Raw genomic sequence first — 12,865 nt, 5'->3', positions numbered from 1 at the left:
TTGCAGGGTAACAACTTCACCCCTAGACAATGCTTCTCAGTATTTTCAGTAAATTATAAAAAATTACAGCTTTTCCTCAGCATCATTCAGTTTCCGAAACTACTAAAAGGGGCCCTCTGTCACCATCTGGCCCCATCCCTTGCCTGTTTTCCTCAATAGGTCTTTTTCCTTTTACAAAGTCATGCTAGTTTTGAAATGAAGTCGTTAAAAGGATTGGTACCTGCTACCCCAAAAACTCTGAAATAAGTAAGTTCTCTGAACCTTGGAAAAAGAAAAAAAGATGCTATGCCAATTCCAGACCATCATCCTTATACGAGAATTAACGAACATTTTCGAAAGGAATTTGTTGGGTGAGAATGGACGCCAAGACAAAAGAAGGGAAAATTAGAATGACAGCTGCTCTTGGGGAGCGCCCATCGAGATGATTTTAAACACTCTGAGTTCCTTATCTTTATGAAGTGGGTGGTTTTATCCAGATTTCACAGATAAAACTGTGGGTGTGAGGGTAAGTAACAAATCTAAAAGAATTAGGGCAAGGAATAAAATTTAAGCCACAAAGCCCATGCTTGCCGCCTCTCTAAAATGTACTTCTTATCACTATGAAATTCACGTGTATCTCTTGGTTGATGAAATGTTGGACCAAATGACTTTTTAAGATCTCACCCAATTGTTAAGATTCTCTCATTTTTATGAATTAAGAGGACCAGTTAGACTAAAACAGAGTAAGATAAAATATGGATTCATTCAAGGCAGGAGAATTCAAGAAGAAAATTCATGACTTTATTTATATCTCCTGGGGGGGAGAAAAAACAATTTTTATCCTAATGAGTAAAACCATTATAAGCCTTGAAGTGAAGAGAGAGAAAACCCCCACCAAGTGACATATTTTCAGTTATTCTTCCTAAATGAAGAGAAAATAAAGCTTGTGTTTTGATGGCCCCTGTGGAACTATAACAGTAAAAATCCCCTTGTTATAAGAAAAAAGAGGGGGAAGAAAATCAGTAAAACAAAGCCAGGCTGACATGAGGAAAACCATCCTGAGCACAAAATGACAGTGATGAAAGATGGTGACCAGATGATGGAACAACACTGGTTCTTAAGCAGGTCACACAGCAGCATGATCACAGCCCCGGACCCCTTATTGTGTGAGACAGTGTATTTTCCTCCTTAAGGAATCAGCTCAGTTATGGCTTCCCATGACACGCGTGTGACACGTGACAGCTAGCTGATAAACCGAACTTCTCAGGCCAATGTAAGCTGACAAACCAAGATGTTCTTAGTCAAGAAAAAAAATCCCCTGAAAGTGTTTTTCTCCAGTGCTCAGAAGTAACAGATAGGGCCGGGGAGCACTTCGATATGAAGGCGCCTGTACCTGCATAGTCACGTCTCCCTCCTCGCATTCCTTCTTGTATTTCCGTGGCAGAGTCTCCACCTCCCGGATGGCGTCTATGGTGACTTGCTGAGGGAGCACCTCGAACAAAGATGTTAAATACATAATGATGGACTTCTTGTCAGGCAGCTGAACAGCAACATCTAAAATGGGAAGGAAACAAAGACAGGCTTCAATGAGATGTCCGAAATATGTGAGCTGCTCACTAGGAGATTTAAAATAACTGTCCTTAGTGCCCCTAAACAACACAATGATATAATCTTTGCAATGCTATAGCTCAGTGAGTTTCTGTTTCATGTAATAATAGATGAGCCAAAGGCAAAGACTCTTTCTTATGTTTGTTCAGGATCCCATTTCTTAAAATTCTTCCCTCAAAGCTTCCCAATGCTCAAAGATAAGCTACATTTAAGATGCTGAGACATTTTATTCACATTATGAAGTTAAGTCTAGAATTTAACTCCACAACATTTGTAACTTAAGTTTTCACACTATCTACAAGAAGCATATATAAAAATGCATCTAAATAAAATAAGCCAAATACTGAATTGTCTATCTAATAACTGTATTTTCCTAAAACTTTAAATCTCACGCTGGTACCAAATAACTGTTCAATGATGTAACTCAATTTCCGCCTAAAGGATCCTACAAATTGTTAAGTGCAAAAGTAAGAATAACTTTGCAATAAAATGACTTGCACTGTGTTTCAAAGGGAAGGACAGTACTTAATTCTCATAATTCCCTCTTTAAAAAAAAAAAAAAACAAACAAAAAAACCGATGCTCTTCAAGTATTCCAAATTGTAAAGCAAAATCAAGGTTGAAATTAAACACTGAACCATACCTTCAGGATCTAATAGCTTTTCAATTCCCAAATACGTCTGAGCCTTGCTGAAGGCATGTTCAAGTCTCTCAATGGGGGACATTTTGACAACTCTGTCCCAGCTGAAGAGGTCGGGTCTGAAAACACCATGCAAATAAAACGCAATGAAGACAAAAGATGTGGAAATGAAGTGGCCATTGTTATAATCCAGCACATTTCAGTTTTAGATTTTTTTTGCTTGTGAGTTTCAATTAACAAGTTTAATTTTATATCCCCAAAACTTGTCAAATATATAATATTTTCAAGTAACTTATAAATATGAAAACAACAGATAAAACTTTCTAAGGTTTTTATAATGGTTAAATATGCCTATTACATTTTCTAGGGTAACCACTGAAAGACTAAAAATGGTATATAATATTTCCCAAACAGTAAAAGAAAAAAAAAAGGAAGGAGGAATCTTTTATATAATTAGAATCTGTTTACAAGTTTCATGGGGAAAAAAACATTTTCTATATGTAATTGAGATTGCATTGAATTTACAGAACTTTCCCTTTGGTCTAAGAATGAATACTAGCACAGTTCTTTGTATATATTAGTGGTTAGTGCTGAATGAGTGGGTTGCAACTATGTGAATTATTTTACATTTTTTAACTTATAAATATGTAGAAGGAACCACGGACACTGCACTGTGCCATGTAAGTCCTACAGATTTGATGGGTTGTTTTTTCCATGTTATTTCTTTCCTTAATGTTTTAGTAGGACGTGTGCAGAGAGGAGAGCGGAGGTAGTGGCAAAGGAGCTCTAGGGGGTTAGCAATGAGGGAGAGAGAGAGGAGATACAAATTTGGGAATCCCACCCCCAAGTAGAGCCGTGTCTCACTTATGTCGGTGGAGCAGGGCATTGAAGGCGAGCCCATCTGTCCAGCTGGTGGTGAAGTTGAGCACGTTGACCTGGCTGTACGGCCTGGTGGACTGGCGCACCCAGCTCAGCAGGATCTTCTCACTGTTTGTCTGCTGCAAGTCTGACATGATATCCTTCATGACATCTTTTACCTGTGCGAGAGAAACCACGCCTGCCTGTAACTTAAAACAGCTACTGGAATCAAGTCCCTGAAGGAGGGATATTACATTAATTATCCACTATGGAGCAGGTCATTGGTATGCAATTTATTTCAAATTTTCCCTTAAACACTAGAAAGGTAAGTGCATTTTTAACAGTGATTATTTTGAGGCAGTAGGATTTGGAGGTGAGTTTTACCTCCAAATTCCACATTGCCCTATTTTCTATACCTGAAACAATACATGTATTAGGTTTGATTACAGCAAACAGTACTTTCATAGTCACTAAAAAAGTACTATTTTAATACTATCCATTTACAAAGAACTTTTAATAGTAAGAAAGCTCAGTTATGATTTTCTGCAAAAGATGAGGACACAAGAGAGAACTTTGGACTGACTACAAAATCAAAGAATGGGATGCCTTTCCTGATTATAATGCAGAACTAATACTTCACATTCTTACTCTAAAGTAACATATGTGTTTTAAGGAGGTGCCCAAAGAATGAGGGAGACACATCGAAAGGACGCAGGAGCTGGTGTAAGAGGGCCAATCACATGGGCCACATCTAGGAAAATTTCAGCATCAAAAGAAATAATAATAGCAAAAAATTAAAACCTATTAAATATGTAATACTCCCTGAGTGTACACTGAATATACAATGAATGAATGAATAAATAAATAAGCAGATAGCTAGAGACAGACAGATAAACAAGAGACAAGGGAAATTTCTTCCTTACAAGCAGAAAGCCAATTAATAAAATGGAGAAAGCACGACTTTAGAAAATCCCTATTTGCCAAGCATCATAATAATAACTGATGAGCTAAGAATTACGACTGGACCTTAAAATTAATGAACAAAGATTTGATAAGTAGCTGAATATTTACACAGTCTCAGAGTATATCTCACAAGGTATTTTTAGTAACACAGGGCAGTCACGTTACAGTAGAGACATGCAGATACCATATTATCCCAACCATGAAGGTTAACCCTGCCAGAAAACAACTCCTGGACAGCACATGCTTTCTGGGGAGGTCCACTAAGAACAAGTCAACGTTACTTCTGTGGCATTCCTGCCTAAAATGAATAACTTGAGTCTAATCATGAGAAAATATCAGCCAACCCCACATGGAGGGACATTCTACAAAATAACCATCCAGTACTCTTCAAAAACGGCAATATCATAAAACACAAAGAGAGACTCAGAAAATAATCTCCTTGATTTTACTAGAACAATTTGTTTTTAGAAAATACACACTGCGGTATTTAGGCAAAGAGAAAAAGAGAGAACCCAAAAGTAGCCAACAGTTAACATTTGGGGAATCTGAGGAAGGTATCTAGAAATTCTCTGACCTATTTTTGCAACTTTTTGATAAGCCTGAAATTTTTAAATTCAATATTTAAAAAAGATACTTTCTTTTTTTCCATGCCAGGAAAATAGAGCAGTCTGTCAGTCTCTTCAATTCCAAATTGTTAGGAGTTGAATTGTGTCCCCAGCAAAATTCCTACGTTGAAGTGCTAGCCCCCAGTACCTCGCAATGTGAATGCATTTGAAGATAAGGTCTTTAAAGAGGGAATTAAGGTAAACTGAAATCATATAGGGGGACCCTCATCCAATGTGACTGGTATCTTGTCATAAGAGGCAAAGATTAGGACTATGGACACACACTGAGAGAAGACCATGTGGGAACAAAGGGGAGAAGGGACCTTCTACAAGCCAAGGAGAGAGACTCCAGAAAAAAACAACCCTGCTGACACCTTGATCTCAGATTTGTAGCCTGCAGAGCTGTGAGAAAATCATTTCTGTTGTTGAAGCCACCCAGTTTATGGTACTTTGTGATGGTAGCACTAAGAAACTAATACACAAATGATATATTTAGAGTGTCTATTAATAAGGGATGAAAATGTCCCACCTGCCAGTGCAAAATGATGCTCCAAAGCAACCCCAGCGTCAGCTTGTGATTTCCATCTACAATGTCAGTTCCTCCTATATTCACTAAATCCACCTATTAAAATAAAAAAAATTAAAAGTTTAAGACAGTTTCTCCATAGAAGCTCAGGATTTTGCTTGAGCACATCTGCGCAGCAATGCGTGTGCATGACCAGAGAAATTTCACTTCAGAACATCAGGTAAACCTAAATCTCAAAAATGTATTATTTATTCATTAGATCAGTAAAGGAATCGGAGAAAGCACGACTATTCCTTCAGGCATAGGGAAGTACAAAACTTCTCCTAAGAAAAGGATTTCCCAAAAGTGAGCTGATGCCAATGCGCACGCAGAGCAGGTGGCTGCTTTCAACAATAACTAATCCTGGGGGCGCAAAAGGACCCCGAGGGTCACACGACAAACTTACATTGTTCTGGTGTAGAACCTGCAGCACTCTGTTGACGTTGTTTAAAGCATGCACCCTCGTGGAACCACGTTCCTTCGGCTGGAAAACAAAACACGAGACCAAATGAGACGGTCCCTCCACATCCTAACGAAAAACGACACTGAGATGCACAGAGATCAGCAGCAGCGGCACAGCCCCTCTGTGGCTTCTCGGCCTCTGGCACCTGTGTCGGCAGAGGGACAACGCCCCACGCCACCACCCTAAGGTTGCAGGTCCCTCGCTGGCCTGTACACGGAAACCTCCAGGGAGCGTCCAAAGACACCAATGCCGCCGTCTGACCCCACCCCCAAAGACTGTGACTTAGTGAGTCTGGGGTGTAGTCTCTGGTCTGGAATTTTTAGAATTCCCGGGTAATTCTAATGTGCAAACAAGTTTAGGGAAAGAAGCTTCTTTTTTCTAAATGGGTCTGGATGCAGAAAATTTTAGAAGTCATGTCACCTCCATATCTGTACCAGTGTGGACAGAGCAGGGGGATTCAGATGTGCTACCCCAGCTTCCTTACCAGCTGGCATTACCAGGGCCCACCGGGAAGGCAGGAATGCCACCTGGGGAAAGGTGATCTGGGTGGCGTCTTTCTGCCTCACTGGCTGGGGAATCTTATCTGAGAGAGAGACTGGCCTCTCCAACAGGGCCTACCCACCATCTGGAAAGCAAGAAAGGAATTCATCTTTGGGAGTGCATCTCTCTATACGTTTTACAGTAATTCTACCCCTGGTGTTAAAGTCTGTCTTCATAAAATGCATCCTCTTCGTTAGCCCTATTTCTACCTGCACAGTACCTTGCACATGAAGTAACAGAGTAGGATTTGATGGAGAAACAAACACAAAGACAATAATGAAATTTTGAATAAAAAGAAATGCCACAGCCCGGCCCCAGTGTGGCTCAGCAGTTGAGCATTGACCTAGGATCCAGGAGATCTCGGTTCGATTCCCGGTCAGGGCACATGCCTGGGTTGCAGGCTCCATCCCCAGCAGGGGGTGTGCAGCGGATCAATGACTCTCTCTCATCATTGACGTTTCTATCTCTCTCCCTCTCCCTTCCTCTCTCTCTGAAATCAATAAAAATATTTTTTTTAAATAATAATAATAAATGCTATAGTTTTTAAAAACTTTGTTTTAATTTTTGTTAAATAACATTTAACTGTGTCTCTAGATGTTCTGCTGCTCAAAACATGATGCCCTCTTTCCATATCCATTCTTCTTTATAATTCTCTACTGGGCTACCTGAGAGCAATAAACATTTAAAGTAATTTTATCTTTGATAAACATAGGCCCCGCCCCCCCACCCCAGAAAGCCTAAATATTGCTCTATCAAAGAATTCATTAAAATGCTTTTTTTTTAACATTCATATTTCAGCTTTTACATTTTAAGCAGCCCCAGTGGGTCCTCAAGGATCACTAATGATCAGAGACAGGCAATCCATTAGCCTGTTTCTCTAAGATGACTCCTCTCACCAGCGATGTTCCTGTGAGGCCTTCCAGAAGGTCCAACAGTTTCCTTCCATCTTTGAGGTCTGTGAACATATCACTGATGGGTGGTTTTCCACTCTGTATAAGAAACAGTAAAATAACAGTTAATTCAACAGCAAAAATTCCACACATGCCTGGCAGACAAAAGGACGGTTTATTTTTTCTGATTAAAAATTCTAGACGATCAGCTGACTCTTCAAGTTTGCCTTGTATAAAAAGAACAAATATAAATACACAGAACTTTTGAAATCTCATTACAAATGTAAGCTGACGAATTTAAATTGCATTATTTCTTAGAAAGGGGGCAAATAAAGCTGGGGTTGATGTCAATACGCCTTGATGAAGGTATATCGTCCTGAGAAGGAATCATAAAAAGATGCAGTGAAACTATAAATGAGTATACAAACACCCGGGGCAGAGGCCAACGAAAAGCGTACAGGTCCTTATTCCATCACTGCCCTTACACTCATGGTGTGAGAATGCATTTCTGTATTTCCATTGTGCGAGCATGAATTTCAGCTCTCGGGTGCTAGGTCCATACCCCTAGCTCTTAATTTCTTTCTTTTTTTTTTTAAATTTTATTATTGTTTAAAATATTACAGATGTCCCTTTTTCTCCCCAATGACCCATTCCACCCCGTTCCTTCCCCCTCCCCCATCCCTCTCCCCACCATTGTCCACGTCCTTGGGTTGTGTATATATGCACATAAATTCTTTGGTTACTCTCTCCCCCTAGCTCTTAATTTCTAAATGATTAAAACGCTTTGGGCTCTGGGTCAAAGTCCAGTATCAGTTCAGTGTTTTGAATAACAAAGCTTATAGAATTCTTAAACTCTCACACTCTTCTCCCTGACTGAAATGGCATCAGCGTCCCTGGTAAACATACTCTGGGGTCTGAACCCAGAAGGCCCACCCCACCCCAGGCACATCCTGCCCCGTCTGTGTGATCTGATGGGGGGGGTCCAACAGGACGATTACCACACACAAAATCAGGAAGCTCCGTTTTAATCCGTTTGACCATTACTTTGCCGGTGAACCTAAGTCAGCTATTTAACCCCTTTCTAAACCACAGGTTACAGTAAAGATCGAATAATGTATAATACTACGGGAAAATGTCCAGAAAACTAGAAAGCCCACTGTCATAAATACTGTATCATTCTGTTGTGTCCCATTTCTCCCTCCTAATAGGAAATCTCCACAGTGATGAACGGTCCTAGCTCCTTTCAACAATAAAGATATTTTTTGACCAATAATTATTTTACATTCTGCCCTTTTTGCTTTAAAAAACATACACACAAAGTCGTATGAAACAAACTGCTACCCGGAGCTGGCACTGGAGGAGGGGGGAGCCATCCTGAGGTTTCCTGAAGTTTCACATTTACGCCTTTTTTTCTATTCTCCTGACTCATTATGGTTGTGGGTGTAACGTGTAGTCAACTAACGATTTCTAACATTGGCCTTTCCACAGTCCAAACACTCTACGTGAGGGGAAGTATGGCAAAGTGTTCAGCACAGAATTAGTAAAGAATAAACTGACTCATTTGTAGGCTAAACAAAACTGCTCTTCTCTTTCCAGCTGCCGTTTTCTTGAGCAGCGATGGTGTCAGGGACACACAGATTATCTCCACCGATCCCGGTAACAAACAGATTTGCAGGACGCGGGAGACGCGGTCCAGAGGCAGAAGTACTTCAGGAGGCAGGGCAAGGGGACTTCGCTGCACATCAAACCTACTACGTGCCCTCAGGGAAGCAAAGGCAGAAACGGCCCTGGTCACCTGCTGCCGCCCCTTCGCGTCCCCCTTTCTCCACCCACCAAAGTCCACTTCAGCAACCTACCACCAAATAACCAGGTTCCCCTTCAGGGAGAGCTGAACCGCCCTTGGAGCAAAGAGACAAGAATAGAGGTCAAGTTCATGGGAGAAACAAACAGGGCAACCTAAGCACAGAAAGGATCTTAGGAAATAATGACGACAAGGGCAGTCAAATAACCAAGCGGCGCTTAAGCCTTTTCAAATTCTCTATCCATTTAGAAATAAGATAATATAAACCAGCATAATATAAAATAAAGTACATGTAAGTATCTGTCCATATTACAACTAACTATGAATGTCTGTCGATGACCTCGCGGTAGGCAAGGAAAGTTTCTTACCCACCATATAACTCTGGGCAAGTTACTTGACCTTTCTGTGGCTATTTGCTCATCTATTAAAAACTAAGATGACAGCCCTGCCCAGGGTGGCTCAGTTGGCTGGTGCATCATTCTGTGCACCAAAAGGTTGCCAGTTTGATTCCCATCAAGGCACATACCTAGGTTGTGGGTTTGATCCCCTGTGGTGGTGCATACAGGAGGCAACTGATCGATGTTTCTCTCATACATTGAGCTTTTTCTCTCTCTCTCTCTCTCTCTCTCTCTCCCCCCCTCTCTCTCCCCCCCTCCTTCTCCTCTCTCTACAATCAGTAAAACATAGCCCGGCCGGGCGTGGCTCAGCAGTTGAGCATCAACCTAGGATCCAGGAGATCACAGTTCGATTCCTGGTCAGGGCACATGCCCGGGTTGCGGGTTTGATCCCCAGTGTGGGGTGTGCAGGAGGCAGCCGATCAATGACTCTCATCATTGATGTTTCTATCTTTCTCTCTCCCTCGCCTCTCTCTGAAACCAATAAAGAATTGTTTAAAAACTAAAAATAAAATCAGTAAAACATATCCTCAGGAGAGGATTTTAAAAAAACACACATTAAGATGACAGATGTTCAGTATATCATTTATATTATCATTCATCTCACAGACTTTTAACTCTAATATTTCTACTGTCATAAAGGTGCCATAAAATTTCAACAATGTCTCAAAAGATAAACAAAACAAATAAGCATTTCTTCATCCCAGGAAAGAATGCAAAAGTGGGCTCTGAACCTGAGTACATGGTAGTGTCAATTCATAGAGAAATATCTTCAAGGTCTTAAATTCACTAACTGACGACAGGAAGGGACACATCCATTCAAAACTAATGAACATGCTACTAGAAGAGCACGCCTGTGCTTTAGGTATGCACCATGAGACGGCGTGACTCAGCCCACTGGGCTCTTCCCTGAGCTCCACTGCTGCTCAGTGGTGAAGTGGGAGGCATTAATTAAGAGGTAGCATTAATTTTCCTGGATGAGACACTCTTTTCATCTTTCTCTTATCTAACTCGTTCACTCATTTACTGAACAACAAATTTTGAGAAAGTTTCCCTGGGGAGCATTCTGTTGAAACAAAGATGACTAAGTCAGTCCTGTCTTTCTAGAAGTCACTCAGACAAGGGCAACCAATTCCTTTATTTTCTTTAAAACCAAAAACCCTACATTAACAACTCCTTCTTTATTCTGTTTCAAAATTTCTGACAAATATTGATGACAATAAGACATATGTTTTGTACTGTGTCCCCTCCTCCTAGCACTTTCCCACCCCACCCCCAGGGATGGTGCTATCAGTGTGTACTCCCATCTGGCACCCTCAGACAGACCACTTGGCTGACCTCCAGGAGAGCCAAAGAGGGGAAAACACAGCCTGTGAATCTCCTCCCTGACACAATGAAGGATGGTAACCTGCATCCATACAAATCCAAAACTACAGTTCAAAATTACACAAAAACACAGCCACGCTGACCACACATATGGCCAGCCAATACACAATACTACATATCCCCAACAAATACAATTTAGGATGTCCCAGATGCGGAGGGAAAGAACCAGCTTGTGCCTAACAGCAAGTTCTACCTACAACCCGGAGAGTAACACCTGCAGGTGTGGTGATTCAGTGCTTTGTGCCCTACGGCAGGGGTCAGAACATTTCCAGTGTGTGGTCCAGAGAGTACCCAAATGAGGTGCTGCTGACCAGGTGGTTGGTCTCTACTGAAACCAGTCTACCCTGCTGTAATGTGAAAGCAGCGAGAAATGGTACATAAGCAAATGAGCCAGTCAGAATGACGACTGTATTCCAATAAAACTTTATTTGCTGACTCTGAAATATGAATTTCATATAATGTCCATGTGTCACAAAACAATTATTCTTCATTTGCTGTTTTGAAACCACCTAAAAATATGAAAACCATTCTTAGCTCGTGGACCATACCAAAATGGAGAGTGGAAACATTCAATGTTCTTCAGCACAGCAACAGCCACCACCTAGACGTGTTCTAAGAGATTTAGATGTGCCATTTACCTGTATTATTTGTTTCTTCATAATAGTACTTTAAGGTAAGGAAACTGAGACATAGAGGGGACATGACAACTGAGGGTCAGAACTGGGCTCTGATAACACAAAATTCGGTTCCAAATGCAGGTTCTCAAAGTCTGTGCTAAACTGCAACTAAAATTATGAGGTCACAGGACTGCAACATACAGGGAAGGAAATAGTTAATCAGTTGGGGGGGAGGGGGTAGAGAGCAGAGGGAGCTATATTCAATGACTTTCCGAAGAGGGCAACAAGACATGTATATCACATTTATATTTTTTATCTTTACTGTTGAGAGTATTACAAATGTCCCCCCATTTCCCCCTTGCCCCCCACTGCCCAGTTCCCACCGCGCCCCAGGCGTGTCCATGGGCAATGCATATATGCACATAAGCCCTTTGGTTAATCTCTTCCCGGGGCCTTCCCTTTCCCTCTGAGACTGTCGGTCTGTAGGTATCACATTTAAATGAACTCAAGCTCACAGCTTTAAAGCACAGTGGTGCTTTCCCATCACAGGCTCTAACATGGGACCCGCCCTGAGAAAGTTTGGGAATGTCAGAAGTCATCGCTTAATAAAAATAAAAACATTCTTCTGGACAGTTAACCTCTTATTTAGATTTTTAATTGTTCACAAAGACGTATTTACAGAGGCTTCTCTGACAGAAAGAATACAGTTTAATAATTCAATCAGACAAATACTTGGCAAAAACCTCCTTTGTGCCTGGCCCTGAAGAAATGTCAAGTTCAGGTCACCCTCCCCAATCACGAGAGGGGTTTCCATAGTTTTCCAATAAACACAAAGTAATACAAATGAATAATCTTGAACTTGAAGAGCAGATAAGCCTTGGGTCACATTTAACCTTAAAACAAAATTTAAAAAGGCAGCAACATGGTATGATTCCAGAAGACAGAAACTGGAAGTAACTAGCTTTGGCTGCCCCCTCCTCTCAGCCCCTATTTCCCTGTATTGTCCTTTGCACTCCCTTAATGCCAGATTAAGTAAACTGATGAAATTAGATTCATCACAATTATAAAATGTGTAGCTTGACCAACTAGACGAAGATTGCACGATCTTCCATACCTACTTTGCAGATATCAAAGCCTAGGGTAGAGGAGTGAAAACAGAACAGCTTTTGACTGCAAGCAGAAGAGGCCTTTAAACACCTTGACAAAGGAAAACCAGCAAGACGCTTTAGGGTCGCTTAAAGAATTAGTGAGTGCAGGGCTCCGTTCCTCATTCAGCTCCTCTGTAAGAAGGCCTGCTGGTCCCCACAAGACCCTGAGAGCTGAACAAGATTCCACTTAGAAGCTTGTCTGGAAGGAGGGAGGGAGGGGAGAAAGGAAGGAGTAAGAGGAAAGGAGAAACAGGTGGCTCAGGCGGTCACACGACCACCACACCACCCACCGAGCAATGATTTACGCGGTGCTCACGTAGGAATCAGATCAATCATTAGGCATAGGCCTGAAAAATTACAGTGTGCTATAAACACAGGCTAGACCACACGATGTCTTCCAGAGCATCA

The 12,865-nt window shown here is 41.3% G+C and overlaps 1 protein-coding gene across 1 annotated transcript in view; it reads right to left on the bottom strand.

Moving 5' to 3' along the window:
* Window positions 1–12,865, bottom strand: part of UTRN (utrophin) — a 399,896-nt gene that overhangs the window by 294,005 nt on the left and 93,026 nt on the right. The window contains exons 4-9 of the mRNA XM_087817673.1: window positions 7,117–7,209; window positions 5,624–5,701; window positions 5,182–5,274; window positions 3,091–3,263; window positions 2,230–2,345; window positions 1,373–1,533 (exon numbers count right to left, since the gene is read on the bottom strand). Of these exons, the coding sequence (XP_087673799.1) occupies window positions 1,373–1,533; window positions 2,230–2,345; window positions 3,091–3,263; window positions 5,182–5,274; window positions 5,624–5,701; window positions 7,117–7,209 (714 nt within the window). The remainder of the gene's footprint in view (window positions 1–1,372; window positions 1,534–2,229; window positions 2,346–3,090; window positions 3,264–5,181; window positions 5,275–5,623; window positions 5,702–7,116; window positions 7,210–12,865) is intronic.

The sequence above is a fragment of the Miniopterus natalensis genome, chromosome 5, assembly GCF_054644295.1.
Source record: "Miniopterus natalensis isolate mMinNat1 chromosome 5, mMinNat1.hap1, whole genome shotgun sequence".
Classification (NCBI taxonomy): domain Eukaryota; kingdom Metazoa; phylum Chordata; class Mammalia; order Chiroptera; family Miniopteridae; genus Miniopterus; species Miniopterus natalensis.
Note: the sequence above shows the minus strand (reverse complement) of the source record. Positions and strands in the feature narration are given on the sequence as shown.